This window comes from Xenia sp. Carnegie-2017, unplaced genomic scaffold (genome assembly GCF_021976095.1).
Source record: "Xenia sp. Carnegie-2017 unplaced genomic scaffold, XeniaSp_v1 HiC_scaffold_16, whole genome shotgun sequence".
In the NCBI taxonomy this organism is placed as follows: domain Eukaryota; kingdom Metazoa; phylum Cnidaria; class Anthozoa; order Malacalcyonacea; family Xeniidae; genus Xenia; species Xenia sp. Carnegie-2017.
In genome coordinates, this window is record NW_025813469.1 from 2,548,832 (window position 1) to 2,569,923 (window position 21,092).

Genomic DNA, 21,092 nt, shown 5'->3' on the forward strand with positions numbered 1-21,092 from the left:
TTTTACATGTTTAAATGAAAGATATTTCAAATAATTTCAAATTTTACTAGAAATAAGGATAAATGTTACGTTAATTGTAAATCATATAGGACACAAATGTATCCACATATCTTAGGGAAGAGCACGGTCGTGACGTCACACATGACGTCACCACCGACCACCACCATGATGAAACCACGACAAAGCGTTCGGCGACCCACACGTTTCTTCTGATTCGGAGTTAAGAACGTCGCTTTCATACAAAGGTTCGCGCATGCCTAGAAAAGCCCAAGATACTAATTAGGAAATGCAATTGGACCACTTGAAAATTAGTTTATTCATGAAGATCACCTAAAATTTCCGTGAATGTATTTGAAACGGACTCGTCCCATGACGCCTGAAAGAACGACAACCCAATTGGATCCAAATCGTAATCTTCGACGAAGGAGGATGTTTTAAACGACCTCCGACTCAAACATCTGGATGAATGAATTAGCAAGAAATGGTCACCTCTTGTCGAAATCAGATAATATTTGAAACACGTTAGCAACACCAATTTTACCTGGAAAACAATTCCGCGGACATGGTTTCATAATTAAGGTAGTCATTTTGGCTGAGTAAACAGAACACGAACCTATGGTATCCAGTGCCTTTCATTGGACAGGGGTGTACTGACTAACAACTTCGCCTTGCTTGATTTCTCCATTGGGAATATTGCCCTGAAAATGCAGTGGAAATTGAGAAAGCGGGCATAAGTGGGTGTGTTAGGGTTACACAAGAAAAGGGCACTTATTGAACTTACACCATCCAATGAAGTACTTCAATATCCTTTGAGAAAATATTACCATCTGTTCAAATGTAAAAATTACATGTTCTTGAATAGGAATCAAATCAACGAAGTTTCTACAGCAGTGTCTAATGTTCAAGGAAACCCACCTAAATTTAACATCAACAAGGTTGTTAAAGAGTCGTCAACTGGTTGAAAAGACACATCTGGTTCGCACGTTGCCTGCATAGAAATGTAATTGAAGTATGTAGTTGTATTTTCGATTTGATGACTTTCAACTTAAACAGTGGAACCTTCTCAGGTTGTAGAAAATTTCCATAATGTACTTCATCTTTGTTGTAGTTCACATCCATGACAACCGAAGGTCTAAAGCACTTTCCCTCGAGCATGTGATCGAAGACTCCATAATAGGATGCCATGGTTTGCACTTGATCAGGGTAATGTTTTGACATCCATTCTTTTCTTACATCGTTTAATGGTATCAACACTAAAATATATTAAATGAAGATATGATCAGCAAATTGTCCAGCAAAGTGCGAAGATCATATCTTCATTTAATTTCAAAACACCGCACTGCATGTAACAATCTTTCACACTGAAATATATGTTGATTATTAATAGTTTGGGACAAATCAGTTGGATGATAGAGTAACGGCTCTGCTGACTTGAATAGCAACGGCATCTCACGAATCGTTATTGCTGGAGTTTTGTCATTTGGCATACCGGGCTGATGTGTGCCAAGGAAATAACTTTCCCACAGAATATCCATTGCATTACCTGGTCATGGCAGATTTCCCTACTTTGGGTCATTAGAGTATTTTATGCATGTAAGCAATTTTGAACTTTTCGTTCCTCGCATTGTAAACATTTGATGAAAAATTGCATGGAAAATTTTACTTTTACATCGGTATGCACTATTTTGCATCATACAGTTCCCCCTTACGATGATGTATTGCTAATTTGTTTTACTTGTGCACAACTTTGTACCGTCAGCAAAGAATTTAGAGTATGTTAACATGGACGATCGTGCGCCAATTACGCATGCGCCAAGATTTTCATAACTCTTCATATACTCTGTTTTGACTGCACGTTGTACACCAGTGTGCGAATTAACGGTGTGCAATGTGCAATTTGCACGTCGTTTTAGCTAAAATGAAAACAATTGCACATCACTTTTTCAAACGATGTGCAAAACTCAGCGGTTTTAACGAGAAACACTGTCGTAAATCATATGAATTTGTTCACGTTTAAAAATATTATATTAGCAATTAGCGCTATATAATAATTAACGTAATATCGATTTGATAATGCCTCTAAAGAAACACTTTTGTCAAAAATTGCACATCGTTATTTCTGAATTAATTCGCACACTGTTATACACTCCGGCTGACATACGATTCACGAAGCTTGAATCACAAGCAAGGCTACGGAAATACACTTAAATGAATAGGACGAACATTGACAACGCAATAATGTAAATTCACGTTTGCCATCTTGCTTTCTTACATTTTCTAGATCTTGCCGACTTTTCCATTTCAGGATTTGAAATGTTCTTTTCTAATATCTCTGCTTTCATTTGGCGTAAAATTTTTCTCTTCTGCGGTCTATCCTAATTTTCTTTTCTCCATTATATCCTAAATACAACGGACAAAATTACGAAAGAAGTGTATTATGAACAAAAAGATGATTAGATGAATTTATGGTCGGTGAATGATGTAGAGGTCACAAATACTAGAAGAAAAAGTGGTGGACAAAACACTTCTGTCTCACTTACTCGATACTGATGTGCTATTAAAACGTAACCAACGTCCACAAAAGTTATCACTGACAGTCCTTTCGAAACATTTACTTATAATACAACGACACAAAAACTTTCGTATATTGGCGGCCATCTTGAATTGAATCTCAAAACTCAAAACTTATTTGGATTCACTAAAATAAGATTTGCGCTTTTCTACTCTTCGCAGTGCCTTCATTAAAAATTCAAAAATAACTAAATGGCTTACTGAAGATGTTCTACCCACTATCGAAAACTCTGTTATTTTTACATAATGTGATCAACCGTTAAAGATGTTCCTAAATAAATTTTGCTATAAAAAACGGTCCATATGTAGGATTATTCTAGGCAGATGATCATTCATCATGTGCACTGGCTCTCTGATGTATATTACCACTAACGATTCCTCGAAACTTGATAAAAAACTTAACGGGGTCTTGTACTTCGTAATTTATTTCTTGATTTATATGTACATGGAAATATGGTTTTTCAAAAATTTGAAAAACGCATTAACTTGATGGATGGAATCATGTCAAAAGTTATTGCATCAAAGTAAAAAAAGATGGCGCCATTTCGAAACGAGCGTTGATCTAGTCGTATTGTTGAGTTCACTTCTCTTATTTTAACACTAGAAATTGGGTTGACATTAAAATCACACTGCTTGATAATGTCGAACTTATCGAGATTGAGTTCATTACTGGTAATCAAACTTTTCCCACATTTTCCAATAAAGCTCAATGACATGACGGAAATGTAAATTTACTGTCTCTTTTGTTGTCCCCTTTTATAGGTTGGCCTTGGTTGTGGTGGGGTTCTTGGATTATATTTGGCACAGAATTATAATGTAAGTACTAAGTGGTTCGTTATTATTCATTTGCCAAAGCTTTGCTCCCAGTTATTGATTTTATTATAAATCATTAAAAATAAGAAAGTTGGTCTTTATTTGGGATTTACCTAATAATTTCAAAGTGATTGCCTACTCCCTACAAAGTGTCGTCAAGAAATGACATTTTGTATCATCCCACCTATTATGGCTGTCGAATTTCAAATCATAAATGTAAACAACATAAGGTGGCGAATATATTTTAATCATCTTGTATTATACACTATACTATAAGAGTTGTCTTTATGTAGTCATATACAGATGTCATTTACATTTCTACATGTTTATCAACAATATAGAAGATGGAGTGTAGTCATTAACATGATATAATTTTTCTATTCTAGATTCCGGATGTACGTGGGTTAGCAAATAAACTTTTCGAGAAGACAAGTGAATACAAGAAAGATGATACAAAGTGAATGATGGCGCATCTTAAATCAAAATGGAATGGATTCTTAGTATGTAAGTTAGTTATAGTACATTACATTATAGTTGGGTACATTACATTACACTTGAGCCAGACTGGAAGGTTTGAAAACCTGCGCACCTGAGATCAAATTTTATAGAAATTTTTGCACGCCTGCCTTTCATTTTTGTTGGTTTTTGTGTGCCAGAAATGCAAATTTTCACTATATTTTCTATAACATATCATACTTTTTCAAAATTTCATGCTCTTAGCAAAAAATTGCACACCCCAGTCTGGTACTTGAGGGTATTCCATGGTTAAGTACATTACATTATGGTTGAGTACATTACATTATGGTTGAGTACATTACATTATGGTTGAGTACATTACATTATGGTTGAGTACATTACATTATGGTTAAGTACATTACATTATGGTTGAGTACATTACATTATGGTTAAGTACATTACATTATGGTTAAGTACATTACATTATGGTTGAGTACATTACATTATGGTTGAGTACATTACATTATGGTTGAGTACATTACATTATGGTTGAGTATATTACATTATGGTTGAGTACATTACATTATGGTTGAGTACATTACATTATGGTTAAGTACATTACATTATGATTGAGTACATTACATTATAGTTGAGTACATTAGGATATAAAGCATCGCCAACAAATGACCATAGAGTTAAGGGCCAGTTCACTCATGTTGCGACTGAATGTTTTTCCAAACTTTATTGAAGTCATCATCTCCGTAGCGATTGTTATTTTGTTTTGAATATTCAACTTTAAACGGTTGTTTCCGTTCTTGGCACCAGTCTTTGCTGTTTTCAATTGTTTGCTTCAACTCTTGTCCTTTGGTATTGCATTCAGGAGAAATTTGGTTGCTTTTTCTAGAAATGCACGAACAGAATAAAATTCACTTCAAATCTGTCGAAACCTGTATTTGCAGAATTTTGACCAAGAGTCTTTAGCATATAAGTTTGCATGTATTCTCATTACAAATGATTATTTTTGTGAGACATTGAAAACTTTGCAAAATCCACAAACCTCAAATATTAAAGTCTATTGCCTTCTTGTACATTGTAGTACCTTGATGTATACATTGTAGTACCTCAAAGTATACATTGTAGTACCTCAAAGTATACATTGTAGTACCTCAAAGTATACATTGTAGTACCTCAAAGTATACATTGTAGTACCTCAAAGTATACATTGTAGTACCTAAAAGTATACATTGTAGTACCTCAAAGTATACCTTGTATTACCTCAAAGTATACATTGTATTACCTCAAAGTATTTATTGTCTTTCTTCAAAGTATACATTGTAGTACCTCAAAGTGTACAATGTAGTTCCTCAAAGTATACATTGTAGTACCTCAAAGTATACCTTGTATTACCTCAAAGTATACAATGTAGTTCCTCAAAGTATACATTGTATTACCTAAAAGTATACATTGTATTACCTCAAAGTATACATTGTATTACCTCAAAGTATACCTTGTAGTACCTCAAAGTATACATTGTAGTACCTCAAAGTATACCTTGTATTACCTTACTTGTATTAAAATTCGAGTCGTACTCATTTTCGCTAAGCTTTAAATTCGCGCGATTTAATTTCGCGCACTTTGTTGACAATTATTCGCGCAGCTTTAAATTCGCGCAAGTAGTTTTATGTGCTCGTTCTTTTTGGTTTGTTCAAAAGAACTATTAATAATTAACGCATTTATATTGAGCTTTCTTTATTAAGAAATACCTAAATATTCATCAAAAAAGCGATTGGGTGGCCTCAAAAATGGCTTCAAAATAAAGCGTGAGTTCACTGTCCCAACAAGAACTAAAAAATGTAATAAATGATATTGCCTAACAATATACTTTATATGTCAAACAAAAGTTTAGCTACAGTTCAAATGTGCTATTGGTCTGTTTACCAAAATCAAATATGCTATTGGTCTGTTTACCATAATCAGAGGCAAGATTGAACCATTGTCACTGGTCGGACATTTGCCTCGAGAGATTTCCCGATTTTGCAAGTTCTTTTTTGAATATGGGGGCAATATAGAAGCATGTGTGTGTGACATCAAACTTCGTCGATCCCCATTACCACAAGGAGGCTTGGAGATTCCTATTACCCTAACAGTCATGCAGAACAATGCAAGTTTTAGGATATACAGCAAAATGCAGGCATTCGTGACGGAATACTACGTAGAACCTGAGAATATCCCCACTGAAATTGTACAGGATGAAAATGAAGACATTTTTGATTTTTAATGTTACCAGGACAACTATAAGCATATGTCAATATGTATATGCGTTAATAAAACAACTGATTTGCATAACCAACAATGAATGTCTCATATTACACTACAAAGCTTTTCGCGCGGATTATATTTCGCGCAGTACTAAAATTCGCGCACTCAGCGCTGCGTGAATTCTAGTACTGCGCGAATTTTAATACAAGTAAGGTACCTTGTAATACAAGTCAAATTATAAGGTGTAGTGAGTACCTCAAGGCAAACCCAAGATAAATAAACTGAAAGTCTCGGCTGAACTAAACAAAGCTTTGGATTAACATTTAAACTTGGTACATCAAATGATATTGTGCAAAATTATGCACAAGAACCTCATAATTTATTGGTGTTCTTTCATATCAAATATTATTTCGTAGCTACCTTCTTTTTTTCTTCCTAAAAACAACGATTATGAAGATACATAGCAGAACAACGGCGATCAAAGGTGTTAATACCATCCACTTTGTAATTATTCCTGTTCTCTCATTGACCAATCCGGCCCTGAATGTCGTGTCACGTGTGGTCGGTTTGATTTCCGGTTCACAGCATTCCCCTTCCGTCTGTGTAAACGATGATGACGTTGATTGTGACGTCATACTGCGGTAGTAAGAGGAAAGGAATGCGCCATTTTTTGTAAATTTTTTTTGTAAATTGTAAGCAGTTGCTTCTCCTGTCTTGACCACGGTCATATTAGTGATTTGACTCAACCCTGAAGAATACTCTAAAATATCCTCTTTTGTATATGTTTGTTTCCTTTTGTCCCCTATTGCGTGCATTGTCTTGTTTCGGCCCTTTTTCCATTTTGCTACTGAGCTGTTTGTATTTGAAATTCCTGCTTCTGCCTTGACGACGGTCGAATTAACATTCTGACTCAACACGGAAAAATGTCCCAATTTATCTTCTGTTGTATACATTTGATCGCTTATGCTTTCTACGGTACACGTGGTCATCTTGGGAGTCCTCCAATTTGAATGCAAGCTGTTTGTCGTTAAGATTCCAGAAAAATTATTAATTGACGCAGGCGAAGACTGTAATTTGACCATGGTCGTGTGTGTTTCATCGCTTCTACTCTTTAATGTTGATGTTGTGGCCTGGGAGAGATATTCACTTTCGAAACGCATTTCCTCTTGCTTTGTTAAGTAAATGGAAATATCAAGTGGCTTAATTTGTGATGACGTCATCGATGACGTCTTTACCAATGATCCAGTGGGATTGGTAGTTGATGATGACGTGGTTAGCACTGACTTCAGTGATTCAAATGTTAGATGTGGTGTCGTCATACCTGGTCTTTGGGTCAGCGACGACGGTACACGTGACTTAGTGACAGGAAATGATGTCATTATCATCTTTGTTTTCAACTCAACATCGTTCACTGAGGTAGATTTTACCATCTCAGTTGTAGCATTGAAAGCATTCGACGTCTCTAAAGCCATCCCCGGCACACGTGACTCTGTTTGAGAAAATGACGCTTTCACCCTGACACTACTTGAAATTCTTGCACGGCATTTAACGTCGCAGTTCTCTCTGTACGGCCTGTAGAAAATTTTTGTGCCCATGCTGTCGCAGTTGTACAGCGAATTTGGTTTACACGTGCAGTTGGGCCCTAGGTAACCATTGGTACATATCTTTCGTCCGCTGCTTTTGTCGCAGACGTAATTCTCTCCGGGAAGACAGCCAACCGTGCAGGAAGGTCCATAAAAATGTTGTTTACAAAACACTTGATATTTCAGTTTGATCTCAGGTTTTGATTGACCCGCTCCAGCAGCTTTGAGTGTTTCAGTCGTCCATTTTTTATTTGCGTACGGTGCTGGATAGGTTGGTTTGTGCAATCGGAATGTGTTCATGGTTATTCCATTCTTGCCTATTGCTCGAATGTTGATTCCCAGATTTCCCTAGTTGATGAAAGGAATTTTGTTGCAACATGAGCATCGTTACTCATAGTTAGAACTAATCTGGTGTTTCTGGATATCACAGGACATGCGAGGACATTTGAGACATAAACACGTGACGAATAAGGATATGCACGACATTAACATGAGAAAAGTAAGGATATGCACGACACTAACATGAGATAAGTTAGGATATGCATGACTCTAACATGAGAAAAGCAAAGATATGCATGACACTAACATGAGAAAAGTAAAGATATGCATGACATAAACATGAGAAAAGTAAAGATATGCATGACACTAACATGAGAAAAGTAAAGATATGCACGACACTAACATGAGAAAAGTTAGGATATGCATGACACTAACATGAGAAAAGTAAAGATATGCATGACACTAACATGAGAAAAGTAAAGATATGCACGACACTAACATGAGAAAAGTTAGGATATGCATGACACTAACATGAGAAAAGTAAAGATATGCATGACACTAACATGAGAAAAGTAAAGATATGCATGACACTAACATGAGAAAAGTAAAGATATGCATGACACTAACATGAGAAAAGTAAAAATATGCACGACACTAACATGAGAAAAGTTAGGATATGCATGACACTAACATGAGAAAAGTAAAGATATGCATGACACTAACATGAGAAAAGTAAAGATATGCACGACACTAACATGAGATAAGTTAGGATATGCATGACACTAACATGAGAAAAGTAAAGATATGCATGACATAAACATGAGAAAAGTAAAGATATGCATGACACTAACATGAGAAAAGTAAAGATATGCACGACACTAACATGAGAAAAGTTAGATATGCATGACACTAACATGAGAAAAGTAAAGATATGCATGACACTAACATGAGAAAAGTAAAGATATGCATGACACTAACATGAGAAAAGTAAAGATATGCATGACACTAACATGAGAAAAGTAAAATATGCATGACACTAACATGAGACAAGTAAAGATATGCACGACACTAACATGAGATAAGTTAGGATATGCATGACACTAACATGAGAAAAGTAAAGATATGCACGACACTAACATGAGAAAAGTAAAGATATGCACGACACTAACATGAGATAAGTTAGGATATGCATGACATAAACATGAGAAAGATATGCACGACACTAACATGAGACAAGTAAAGATATGCATGACATAAACATGAGAAAAGTAAGGATATGCACGACGCTAACATGAAAGTCCGATATTCATGACATAAACTAAAGACTTCAATGACATCACTATACCAACATACATCTGAAGGCTGATTATGGCATGCATTGCATCAGTGGAAGACACAATCGTGATATAAACACGTGACATTAGACACACGCTAACACATATTGTAAGATCTTACTTGAAATGTTCTGAAGTTGAACACGAACGGATTCCTCGTCCCATTTCCTAAATCGTTGCCGAAAGTTGTGCGTGTTTCTGTGTGAAAAATTCCCGTTTTACCTTTGCCGTACAAACATCTACTGCTCGACTGAATACCATCACACGTGACCCAGATGGCCAGCTGGCAACCGAAACCATGTCGAACTTTGAGATTACTGATTTCGATCAATCTAACCATGATCGTCCCACCCGTTTCTGCTCTCGTGTTATACATCTAAGATACAAAGCATAAACATCCTTGATTGATTGATCAGGGAAGTGTTTCTGCTCTCGTGTAATACAACTAAGAAATAAAACATAAACATCCTTGACTGATTGATCAGGGAAGTTTTTCTGCTCTCGTGTTATACAACTAAGAAATAAAGCATAAACATCCTTGACTGATTGATCAGGGAAGTGTTTCTGCTCTCGTGTAATACAACTAAGAAATAAAACATAAACATCCTTGACTGATTGATCAGGAAGTGTTTCTGCTCTCGTGTAATACAACTAAGAAATAAAACATAAACATCCTTGACTGATTGATCAGGGAAGTGTTTCTGCTCTCGTGTAATACAACTAAGAAATAAAGCATAAACATCCTTGACTGATTGATCAGCGAAGTTTTACCTCCATATGTATATAACCTTTGCGATGTGGCAAAACTCGAGCTTGCCTCGAGGCAGAGTGCAGCAAACAAGGAGAAATTTCTAAGGGGTTTCAAAAGTTTCAAAGCGTCGCCTTCAAAATTTATTCGTCAATGTCATTAAATCATCTTACTGTTGGGTATATGACGTATCTCTCGGTGAGTTCGGTATGCACTGTTGAGAGACGTCAAAAAATATCAACGAAAAGGTGCAGTTGCTGGCCAGGGGCTTAATTTTTACACAAATGACATGCCTAAGACTTTATGTCCCAACGGCCAGCACACCTCTAGTCGTTCTTGTACTTCGTTGTACGTTCAGTTTCCGATATATTGTCTTGTGATTGATGCTCGTTCTGGGTTTTGCTTACCGCAGAACGATTTACGCGAGTTCAGCTGGTGTGATGATTTAAAATAGTTGCATGAAATCCGTCGCTCGTGACATATGATTTAATCTAACGGAAAACTTCTAAATTGGATGATCGCAACGTCATAAGTGTCTTATTATACGATTATGAAATGGTTCAGTTTTACAAAAATCATATGAAAGTGCTGGAAAGCGTCAATGAACATTTTGTGTTTGATTTTTGACGTTTACATTACACATACCAAGGTTGTGAACAGCATGATCCAAACTTCGATAGTTTTCACGATTCCCATCTTTCTCACGTGCTATTTCAAGCCGACCGATGCACTTCTTCAATTCTTGTTTTCGCGCGGCAACCAACGCACGGATGTCAAATGGGCTCTTTACCTCGCGTTTTCTCTTTCCGTGTCTTGTCATCGATTTGTTTCGAAATTAAATGCTCGTCTCGCATTATTGACGCGAGAAATCCATATGGTAAACACATTTGCAGTGTTTTGTATTAAAGCATCATTGGATTACATACCAAGATAGTTTATGTTTCGGTTTCCACTTTGATACGTTAAACCGAGTAAATACAATTGCATTATATGTTGACGTTACACCGACATCGTAAACATAATGAAGAATATTTCTTCATGCAGTCTAGACTAGATCTCATTATCAAAAGTCAACAGTATTTCCCTTTTACTTATTTTTCGGACGACAATGGAGGTATTTACACTCAATGCGACTTGCTGTGTCATTGATTTGGTAATGTTATTATATTAATACCCCCATATGCAAGTGCTGTGTGGAAGTGCTTGGGTCAGTGAGTTTCATGTTTCCATTCAGTCATCTAACTACGTCGTCGTTTTGTCATCTGTTTTCTCCGTTAAACTGTTTAGTCGCGTCGAGTTCTCGTGATCTTATTTTTCATCAATGAAAAATATCAATGAGAAGCACATGTTTCGATGTTTTTTAAAAACAGATGTTTGATATATTTTGTTCTGATTTTGCAAATATTGCTTTTTACAATACCGAGTGACCTTTTTTTGTTTTTGATTTATTGAAAATGAAGGAAATAGAAATATTAGTATGTTCTGATCGGAACTTTATTTTTAAACAGCAGCTATGACGTTTCATCAATCTGTTTGTCGACACAGATAAACTGGGGATGGGGAGGGAGGGCTGGTGCGGTCCTCTTATTTATCAATAAGGGATGGGATGTAAAATTATTTTTAAATAGCATCCATGATGAATGATTCATTGTACACTTTAGATCAAAACAAAGGGGATGGGATCTTTATCAATAAGGGGGTCTAAAGTTAAACATTTACAGCATCCATCATGAATAATGCAGTAGACACATTAAAGGAATAGTGAGCGATACTTACTTTCATCAACTGGTAGGAAGTGGGCGATACCTACATTCATAAAAATAATCATTTAGAGGGGTAAATGGACGAATATGTCAGCATTTTTCAAAATCTTTCATATTGATTGTTTGCACCAATGAATCTCCATTAATGAAAAATCTGTGCGAAGTTCCCGCTCCATAATCTACCAAGCGTTGCACGCTTTGGCTCCATAACCTATCAAGAGCTGCACGCTTTGGCTCCATAACCTACCAAGCGTTGCACGCTTTGGCTCCATAACCTACCAAGCGTTGCACGCTTTGGCTCCATAACCTACCAAGCGTTGCACGCTTTGGCTCCATAACCCACCAAGAGTTGCACGCTTTGGCTCCATAACCTACCAAGCGTTGCACGCTTTGGCTCCATAACCTACCAAGCGTTGCACGCTTTGGCTCCATAACCCACGAAGAGTTGCACGCTTTGGCTCCATAACCTTTCAAGCGTTGCACGCTTTGGCTCCATAACCTACCAAGCGCTGCACGTTTTGGCTCCATAACCTATCAAGAGCTGCACGCTTTGGCTCCATAACCTTCCAAGCAATGCACGCTTTGGCTCCATAACCTACCAAGAGTTGCACGCTTTGGGTCAATACCTACCAAGAGTTGCACGCTGTGGCTCCATAACCTACCAAGAGTTGCACGCTTTGAGAGTCGCCCGGGATGCACGATTGTTTTCCCACCTTCCATTTACGTTATCATACCAAAACTTCGTGCAATTATTTTTCGCGTATGTCCAAGTACGCTTTTAAAAGATGGGGAAATGTAACGTACTTATATTCATTAACAATGGTGGGAGATACTTTACCAATAAGAGGGAGAGGGGAGAGATAGTTCACCAGTAAGTGAGAGAGGTGGGAGATACTTCAACAATAAGAGGGAGAGGTGAGAGATAGTTCACCAGTAAGTGAGAGAGGTGGTAGATACTTCACCAATAAGAGGGAAAGGGGAGAGATAGTTCACCAGTAAGTGAGAGAGATACTCCAACAATAAGAGGGAGAGGTTAGAGATAGTTCACCAGTAAGTGAGAGAGGTGGGAGATACTTCACCAATAAAAGGGAGAAGTGGGAGATACTTCACCAGTAAGTGAGAGAGGTGGGAGATACTTCACCAATAAGAGGGAGAGGTGAGAGGTAGTTCACCAATAAGAGGGAGAGGTAAGAGGTAGTTCACCAGTAAGTGAGAGAGGTGGGAGATAGTTCACCTATAAGTGAGAGAGAGGGAGACGGTTATATTTATCAACTATGATGGGGTAGAGGGGACACTTAACCAATAAGAGAGAGAGATGCGAGTTGGTTATATTCATCGAACTCTTCATAACTTAAGCACCTTAACTAATGATGCGTTTGCTGCAAACGTGAATACAATAATTACGATACTCTCCATTTGATTTCCAAATAATCAAGAAAAGTTGAATTTGTAATTGTATTTGACAGACCTATGCATTCTTAATGGACAATACCTGAGCAGTAGAAAGACTGCAGAACGAGTATCAAAATACACAAAACTTTTTACAAACGGACAAACTAACATAAATCAAGCTGGCGAAAATAAAACCCAGGACTATTGTCACAAAACACATTACAACTATTACGATTGTTAGTAGTTTCCATATGAATAGATTTGATGATGATGGAATCTTATAAAAAAAAGGTGTTGTGTCTGTGTAGGTTGGTTCGGACGTTGATTCGGAGGTTGATTCGGATGTTGATTCGGAGGTTGATTCTGATATTGATTCTAAGGTTGATTCCGAAGTTGATTCTGATGTTGATTCTGAGGTTGATTCGGAAGTTGATTCGGAAGTTGATTCGGAGGTTGATTCGGAGGTTGACTCTGATGTTGATTCAATGGTTGATTCGGAATTTGATTCGGAGGTTGATTCGGTGGTTGATTTGGAAGTTGATTTGGAGGTTGATTCGGAAGTTGATTCTGAGGTTGATTCTTTGGGAATTCTGGTTGATTCGGAAGTTGATTCTGAGGTTGATTCGGTGGTTGATTTGGAAGTTGATTTAGAGGTTGATTCGTCGGAAGTTGGTTGAGAAGGTGTGGTAGGCAATGTGGTGGGTGGTAAAGTGGTGGGTGGTGCACAGTTATCATCACACCACATGTATATTGCTCCGTAGACGCGAAACTTAGAGCCAGTGATGTTGTATGTATTATCATGTAGTTTATTAGAATCTTTTATGGGATATGGTAATCGTTTACTGATGTTCAATCTTTCAACAAGATTTGGACCTTTGTCTTCTCGGTATATGTTGAACTGCAATACGGTCATTCGCTGTAAAAATATTTTAGATATCAACGGTGAATGAAGGAAAATCTTTGTTTCAACACACGTTCTCCTCGTCAACTGAAGTTGATTTCAACGCGTGGCGTGTTTTTTGTTTAACATATGCAGTTAGATAAATCACAAAGCAATAAAATAACGATATAGAAGTAAAAGATAGGTTTAGAGATGTATAAAAAGTTAAAAAAATAAAATATTTCAAATAAATATATAATGACGGACTAAACAAAATCGTAAACTAAAATGCAAGTGGGAAGTTTGTTTTGAAAAAAACGACGCACTTTTCCATAACGGTATTTCGAGTATTTTAAGCTGTGTTGCTTTACAACGGATGGGTTTATTTTCTGCCCTTCACGGCAGTCATGATATTAAAGATTCATTGTTGTATATCGGCAATTATATCGGTCATACATTCTCCAAACTCGCTGCAAGCCTCGCGCACACCTTAGAGCCTCGCAAAGAACTTTGCATTTTAACATACTTACATCACTCCACTTATCGAGGAATGTCCAAACAGGATTAAATATACCCTTGGAAAGGTAGTTAAACAACCTAAACGTCCTTGTTTGGGTTGGCTTCATTGTGTACGTATATGATCTTTTAACCAACCTAAGGAGCATCTGCTCTGGTTATGGTCACGCCAATTCCAACATATTTCTATGTAGTATTTGCAATTGTTCATGTTTGCATCGCATGTTTCATTGGGCTCCGTTTGTGTCCACTGTGTAAATAACAATCCAGTGTTTCGGACAGCACTTGCAAAAGGTTTCTAAAGGATGAAGAATAAAGTCCATCTTAATGTCTTTTACTCTGCGCAGTAGACCAGCCAGACAGCAAGTTAGGTTGTGCTATGTAAATATTTGATGTTCATTAACTGTGAAAACAATAAATTTCTAAAAATGAGTACAGCTAGTGACCTGGAATTTACATTGTACGATCAACCATGCCGTCAGGCGATCTCACCATGACAACACTTTGTCCCTTGCCCGAGCCATATTTCCGAAGAAGTCTATCCCAAAAATTTTCCCGTGGGGGTGGAGGGCTGTGTGGAAAATTTCCTGTGACACCGATTATACACGTTGTTTTGATCAATAAGCTCAAGTGCGTGGCTGCTGGACATGCGCATGGGAATACTGATCTGTATGTTTATTACTTGGAAAATAAAAGAATTAGGGAGTGTGTGTTAAAACGCGAGTTTTACTTTAGAAATAAAAGATGTTTACTGTGTTTGCACAGGCTTATGCAAACCGAGAAGACCTTAGGGAGAACTCGAGAGCAGATCAGTGCAAGCTGGAGACCGAAGGTCGAGGGTTGCACCTGCCGTGTGTAGTTCAATCAATTTACACTCCGCGAGAAAATCTCGAAACACTACACACGCGTGTCTGGGTGTAATCTCGCGTGTCTGGGTGTAAAATTTAGCTTCAATTATTTGCTTCAGGTCGCGTTCAACGTATTTTAGTTCAATGGTCCGTGCAAAAACGCTTGAACACGATGAGATCGTAGTCTGACGTAAAATGATCATTTGCGCTTGCATTGCATGTATGTAGCAACAAGCCTGATTTCCCCATGCTCTTTGCGGGTGTAATATTTTGAATTCATGATTCAAAGATCGATTTCTTGCACGAATTGGACCGGAAGGTCCACATATAAAGCCACAATGGCTTTACACAAAAGAACATTTAACTACAGACAAATATTTAAGTTTTCTCTGAAGCATCTTCATTCGAGCGACGTAGCCAGCTAGCGATTTATGTCCAAGGATTTAGAACCCAATCCCCTTGATGTCTAACCATATGTCTAACTGCCTTGTCAAGGTGAGCAAAGGACACCATCTTCAAAGGTGACAATAGGCAAAACTCAAAATGGAAAATAAGCTAAAAGAGGTTTAAAAACCAAATCCTATCAAGCATTTTAAAATTTTAACATAGACTATCAACTTTCCAACTGTATATCAACTCAGGAAAAGAAGATTTTAATCATAAATATCATCAGTTTTGCCAGCTTTCAAGATGGCGACTTGCCTCACTCTCAACTCTAGAATTTTGACGGAGTCAGATATCTAGTAGACTGGGTTCGAGTTGATTGTTTATGTCGTGCTATGCAAATTTTTCATCGTGAGCATTGTTTATTGCTTTAGAAGTATATTGTTTTTACAGTGAGTGAACACAGAAGTATTTACATAGTACGAGCAAACTTGTTGCTTGGCTATGCCTATGCTTCTTTCCCGATATCAAAGAACCCACTTCTTCGAAATTTCGTTTTGACGACGTTCGGAGATTTCTATGAAAATCTAATTCAATGCATGTCCCAATAAAATGTATTAAATTATTGTTTATCCTACCCGTGACAAATTGCTTGTAATGACGACGAAAAATGCTAAAATGCGACTCTAACTTCATTTTATTTCAATGACGATTTTTGTGAAGCTTATCTATCAATGTCGTATAATAAATGAACGTTTGTTACGTCATAAATTGCATAAATTAGTTACGTCATAAAATGCATAATTAGTCTCAATTACATATTGTCTGGCTTTTCGACCTGGTCTTACCCGTCATCTTCGCGGGATCAGCGAATGAAAAAAATTTTAAAAATAGTTAACTTTGTGAAAGATTTTCTTTGCTGAAAACGCGAAATATAATAATTTCATGTTTTTTGTTTTTTTCTTCAAGTAATTTTTTTTTATTTGAAAGTTTGTGTAGCTTGAAAATCTTGACTATTACCTAAACTATACTGAAATGTTAACAGTGGTATCGGCCAAAACAATTTTATTTTATTCTTTTCACGGGACAAGATTAAGCTAAGTAAATACTTCTTTTTTGCCTATGCACCTTATCCTTTATAGGGTTCGTGGTCATAAATTATCTTCTCCGCTTTAGTTGATCCTCGGCATCTAACCCTAACCCTAACCCTCTTCTCCGCTTTAGTTGATCCTCGGCATCTTGTTCTTTAAGTTTCCATTTATTTAAGCACTCCCTCATCTTTCCTAAGCCTCTCCTCCCCTTACGCCTTGTGAGTCCCCTCAGCTAAGAATGGCTCGATGTAACCTCACCTTGACATAAAAGGCGGCTTGAAGTGGTTGGTGTCTGGAAGTACAACGGACCATAAAAAATTGTGCTTAAATTATATCCTAGGATCGATGTAACCTCAGCTTGACAAAAAGGCGGCTTGAAGTGGTTGGTGTCTGGAAGTACAACAGACCATAAAAAATTGGTCTTAAATTATATCCTAGGATCGATGTAACCTCAGCTTGACATAAAAGGCGGCTTGAAGTGGTTGGTGTCTGGAAGTGCAACAGACCATAATAAATTGTGCTTAAATTATATCCGAGGATCGATGTAACCTCAGCTTGACATAAAAGGCGGCTTGAAGTGGTTGGTGTCTGGAAGTACAACAGACCATAAAAAATTGTTCTTAAATTATATCCTAGGATCGATGTAACGTCAGCTTGACATAAAAGGCGGCTTGAAGTGGTTAGTGTCTGGAAATACAACGGACCATAAAAAATTGTGCTTAAATTATATCCTAGGATCGATGTAACCTCAGCTTGACATAAAAGGCGGCTTGAAGTGGTTGGTGTCTGGAAGTACAACGGACCATAAAAAATTGTGCTTAAATTATATCCTAGGATCGCAAATTGAAAAGTAATGAAAACTTCACTTACAAGTTTTGAATAATGTTAACATGGCCTTGCTGCATGCTGTTTTTAAAAGTCGAATAACTGTATGAAGGGGACGGAATAAGGAGGTTATGAATAGGTGATAACATTTCCATGGAGAAAAAGTCTTGTCAGTTTTGCATTTCATGTCGTTTCTGACGTTAAAAAACTGTTTCATCGAACTTTTTGGAAAAGTCTTAAATGAATTATTGAATAGGGGGGATAGTTCAAAAATAAAAGGGCGAAGGGGAGATAGTTATGTTTATCAATAACAGTGCATTAGAAGGGATACTTTCCAATAAAATGAAGAGGAGATAGTTATGTTCATCAATAACAGTGGGGTAGAAGGGATATACTTCACCAATAAAAGAGAAAAAGGAGATAGTTATGTTCATCAATAACAGTGGGGTGGAGTGGATATACTTCACCAATAAAAGAGAAAAGGGAGATAGTTATGTTCATCAATAACAGTGGGGTAGAGTGTATATACTTCACCAATAAAAGAGAAAAGGGAGATAGTTATGTTCATCAATAACAGTGGGGTAGAGTGGATATACTTCACCAATAAAAGAGAAAAGGGAGTTAGTTATGTTCATCAATAACAGTGGGGTAGAGTGGACATACTTCACCAATAAAAGAGAAAAGGAAGATAGTTATGTTCATCAATAACACTGGGGTAGAATGGATATACTTCACCAATAAAAGAGAGAAGGGAGATAGTTATGTTCATTACTAACAGTGGGGTAGAGTGGACATACTTCACCAATAAAAGAGAAAAGGGAGATAGTTATGTTCATCAATAACAGTGGGGTAGAATGGATATACTTCACCAATAAAAGAGAAAAGGGAGATAGTTATGTTCATCAATAACAGTGGGGTAGAATGGATATACTTCACCAATAAAAGAGAAAAGGGAGATAGTTATGTTCATCAATAACAGTGGAGTAGAATGTATATACTTCACCAATAAAAGAGAGAAGGGAGATAGTTATGTTCATAATTTGAGCACCTGAACTAATGATTCGTTTGCTGCAAACGTGAATACAATAATTACTATACTCTCCATTTCATTTCCAAATATTCACGAAAATTTCAGTTTTTAGTTATATTTGAAATACCTTTGCATTCTTAATGGACAATACCTGAGCAGTAGAAAGACTGTAGAACGAGTATCAAAATACAAAAAACTTTTTACAAAAGGGCAAACTAACATAAATCATAAGGGCGAAAATAAAACCCAGGACGAATGTCGCACCACATATTGAAACTACTATGATCATTGTTAGTTTCCATGGAAATAGCTGTGATGGTGACGAACTTTCAACAGAAGCTATTGAGGCTTGCGTTATGTCTGTGGATGTTAATTTGGACGTTGGTTGGGAGGTTGGCTTGAACGTTTGTTTGAAAGTTAGTTTGGACCTTGGTTTGGACCTTGGTTTGGACTTTGGAGTGGAGGTTGGTTGGGACGTTGATTCGGATGTTGATTCGGATGTTGATTCGGATAATGATTCCGATGTTGGTACGGAGGTTGATTCCGATGTTGGTACGGAGGTTGATTGCGATGTTGATTCGGAGGTTGATTCCGATGTTGGTACGGAGGTTGATTCGGAGGTTGGTTCGGAGGTTGATTCCGATGTTGGTACGGAGGTTGATTCAGAGGTTGATTTCGATGTTGTTACGGAGGTTGATTCCGATTTTGATTCGGATGTTGATTCCGATGTTGGTACGGAGGTTGATTCCGATGTTGATTCAGAGGTTGATTTCGATGTTGATTCGGAGGTTGGTTTCGAAGTTGATTCGGAGGTTGGTTCGGAGGTTGATTCTGATATTGATTCGGAGGTTGGTTCGGAAGTTGATTCGGAGGTTGGTTCGGAGGTTGATTCTGATGTTGATTCGGAGGTTGATTTCGATGTTGATTCGGAGGTTGGTTCGGAAGTTGATTCGGAGGTTGGTTCGGAGGTTGATTCTGATGTTGATTTGGAGGTTGGTTCGAAAGTTGATTCGGAGTTTGTTTCAGAGGTTGGTTCGGAGGTTGATTCTGATGTTGATTTGGAGGTTGGTTCGGAAGTTGATTCGGAGTTTGTTTCAGAGGTTGGTTCGGAGGTTGATTCTGATGTTGATTCGGAGGTTGGTTCGGAAGTTGATTCCGATGTTGATTCGGGGGTTGATTCCGATGTTGATTCGGATATTGATTCAAAGGTTGATTCAGAGGTTGGTTCAGAGGTTGATTCGGAGGTTGGTTCGGAAGTTGATTCCGATGTTGACTCGGGGATTGATTCGGAAGTTGGTTGAGAAGAAGATGTGGTAGGCACAGTGGTGGATGGTACACAGTTATCATCGCACCACATGTATATGGCTCCATAGACGCGAAACTTTGAGCCAGTGATATTATATGTATTATCATGTAGTTTATTCCAATCTCTGACTGGAAGTTGTAATCGTTTACTGATATTCAATCTTTCAACAGGATTTGGACCTTTGCCTTCTTGATATATGTTAATTTCCACTACGGTCATTCGCTGTAAATATATTTTGGTACTTTAATTGATATATTACTTTTGATTTCATCGTTATTAAGGATTATGTCAGGTTTAGTGACATTTTATCTTAAGTGTTATGCTACACTGGTTGTTATTTCTGGACTTAGTGGATGTTGATGCAATAAAATTGGATTGTGTCAGGTTTAGTGACGTTTTGTCTTAAGTGTTATGCTACTCTGGCTGTTATTTCTGGACTTCGTGGATGTTGATGCAATAAAATTGGATTGTGTCAGGTTTAGTGACGTTTTGTCTTAAGTGTTATGCTACTCTGGTTGTTATTTCTGGACTTTGTGGATGTTGATGCAATAAAATTGGATTGTGTCTGGTTTAGTGTCATTTTATCTTTAGTGTTATGCTACACTGGTTGTTATTTCTGGACTTCGTGGATGTTTATGCAATAAAATTTATGCGTGACCCTCCAAACTTGGAATAATTTCAACTTTTATTTCACTAACACTGCTCATTAACATAACTCGTTCCAAGCCTTGCCCAGACGCAAAGAACTTTGCACTTTAACATACTTACATCACTCCATATATCGACGAGTTTCCACAAAGGATTATGAATATTTCTAGAAAAGTAGTGAAATAACGGAAACCTCCTTGTTTGGGTTGGCTTCATTGTGTACGTATATGATCTTTTTAACCAAGCTAAAAAGCATCTGCTCTGGTTGTTGTCACGCCAACTCCAACATATTTCTATGTAGTATTTGCAATTGTTCATGTTTGCATCGCATGTTGCATTGGGCTCCGTTCGTGTCCACTGTGTAAA

General features: G+C 37.3%; 3 protein-coding genes and 1 long non-coding RNA gene across 5 annotated transcripts; 2 read left to right on the forward strand and 2 right to left on the reverse strand.

Annotated features, from left to right (window-relative positions):
* Nucleotides 1-147: 147 nt before the first annotated feature.
* LOC124437167 (39S ribosomal protein L38, mitochondrial-like) lies at nucleotides 148-2,692 on the reverse strand. Its single transcript, XM_046987175.1, is given in 9 exon segments — nucleotides 148-257; nucleotides 331-458; nucleotides 542-647; nucleotides 650-699; nucleotides 782-827; nucleotides 916-988; nucleotides 1,060-1,253; nucleotides 2,273-2,400; nucleotides 2,541-2,692. Coding segments are annotated over 8 exon segments (777 nt in total). The 5' UTR covers nucleotides 2,343-2,400; nucleotides 2,541-2,692.
* A 378-nt stretch (nucleotides 2,693-3,070) lies between these two features.
* On the forward strand, nucleotides 3,071-4,003 carry LOC124436979. Its single transcript, XR_006945559.1, has 3 exons — nucleotides 3,071-3,243; nucleotides 3,334-3,387; nucleotides 3,771-4,003. It is a non-coding gene; the product is annotated as an uncharacterized LOC124436979 (long non-coding RNA).
* LOC124436975 (uncharacterized protein YBL113C-like) lies at nucleotides 3,611-11,181 on the reverse strand. Of its 2 annotated transcripts, none has more exons than XM_046986968.1 (4): nucleotides 10,689-11,181; nucleotides 9,417-9,671; nucleotides 6,520-8,030; nucleotides 3,611-4,740 (listed from the first exon to the last, which is right to left on the reverse strand). In XM_046986968.1, exons 1-4 carry the CDS (start codon nucleotides 10,737-10,739, stop codon nucleotides 4,548-4,550), a joined length of 2,010 nt encoding a protein of 669 aa, XP_046842924.1. In that variant the 5' UTR covers nucleotides 10,740-11,181; the 3' UTR covers nucleotides 3,611-4,547. The 2 variants fall into 2 exon arrangements, with proteins under 2 accessions (XP_046842924.1, XP_046842925.1); XM_046986969.1 differs by lacking the exon at nucleotides 10,689-11,181 and adding an exon at nucleotides 10,067-10,276.
* Nucleotides 11,182-19,053: 7,872 nt separating this feature from the next.
* Nucleotides 19,054-20,073, forward strand: LOC124437168 (clumping factor B-like). Its single transcript, XM_046987176.1, has one exon. The coding sequence runs from the start codon at nucleotides 19,054-19,056 to the stop codon at nucleotides 20,071-20,073; it is 1,020 nt and encodes a 339-aa protein (XP_046843132.1).
* Nucleotides 20,074-21,092: the final 1,019 nt, after the last annotated feature.

Coding starts and splice junctions, on each gene's coding strand:
- LOC124437168 (XM_046987176.1), top strand. CDS start 19,054: ATGATCATTGTTAGTTTCCATGGAAATAGCTGTGATGGTGACGAACTT.
- LOC124436975 (XM_046986968.1), bottom strand. CDS start 10,739: ATGGGAATCGTGAAAACTATCGAAGTTTGGATCATGCTGTTCACAACC. Junction 9,672..10,688: donor TCATGCTGTTCACAACCTTG/GTATGTGTAATG, acceptor TTTGTATCTTAG/ATGTATAACACGAGAGCAGA. Junction 4,741..6,519: donor TTTAGGAAGAAAAAAAGAAG/GTAGCTACGAAA, acceptor GTGCATTTCTAG/AAAAAGCAACCAAATTTCTC.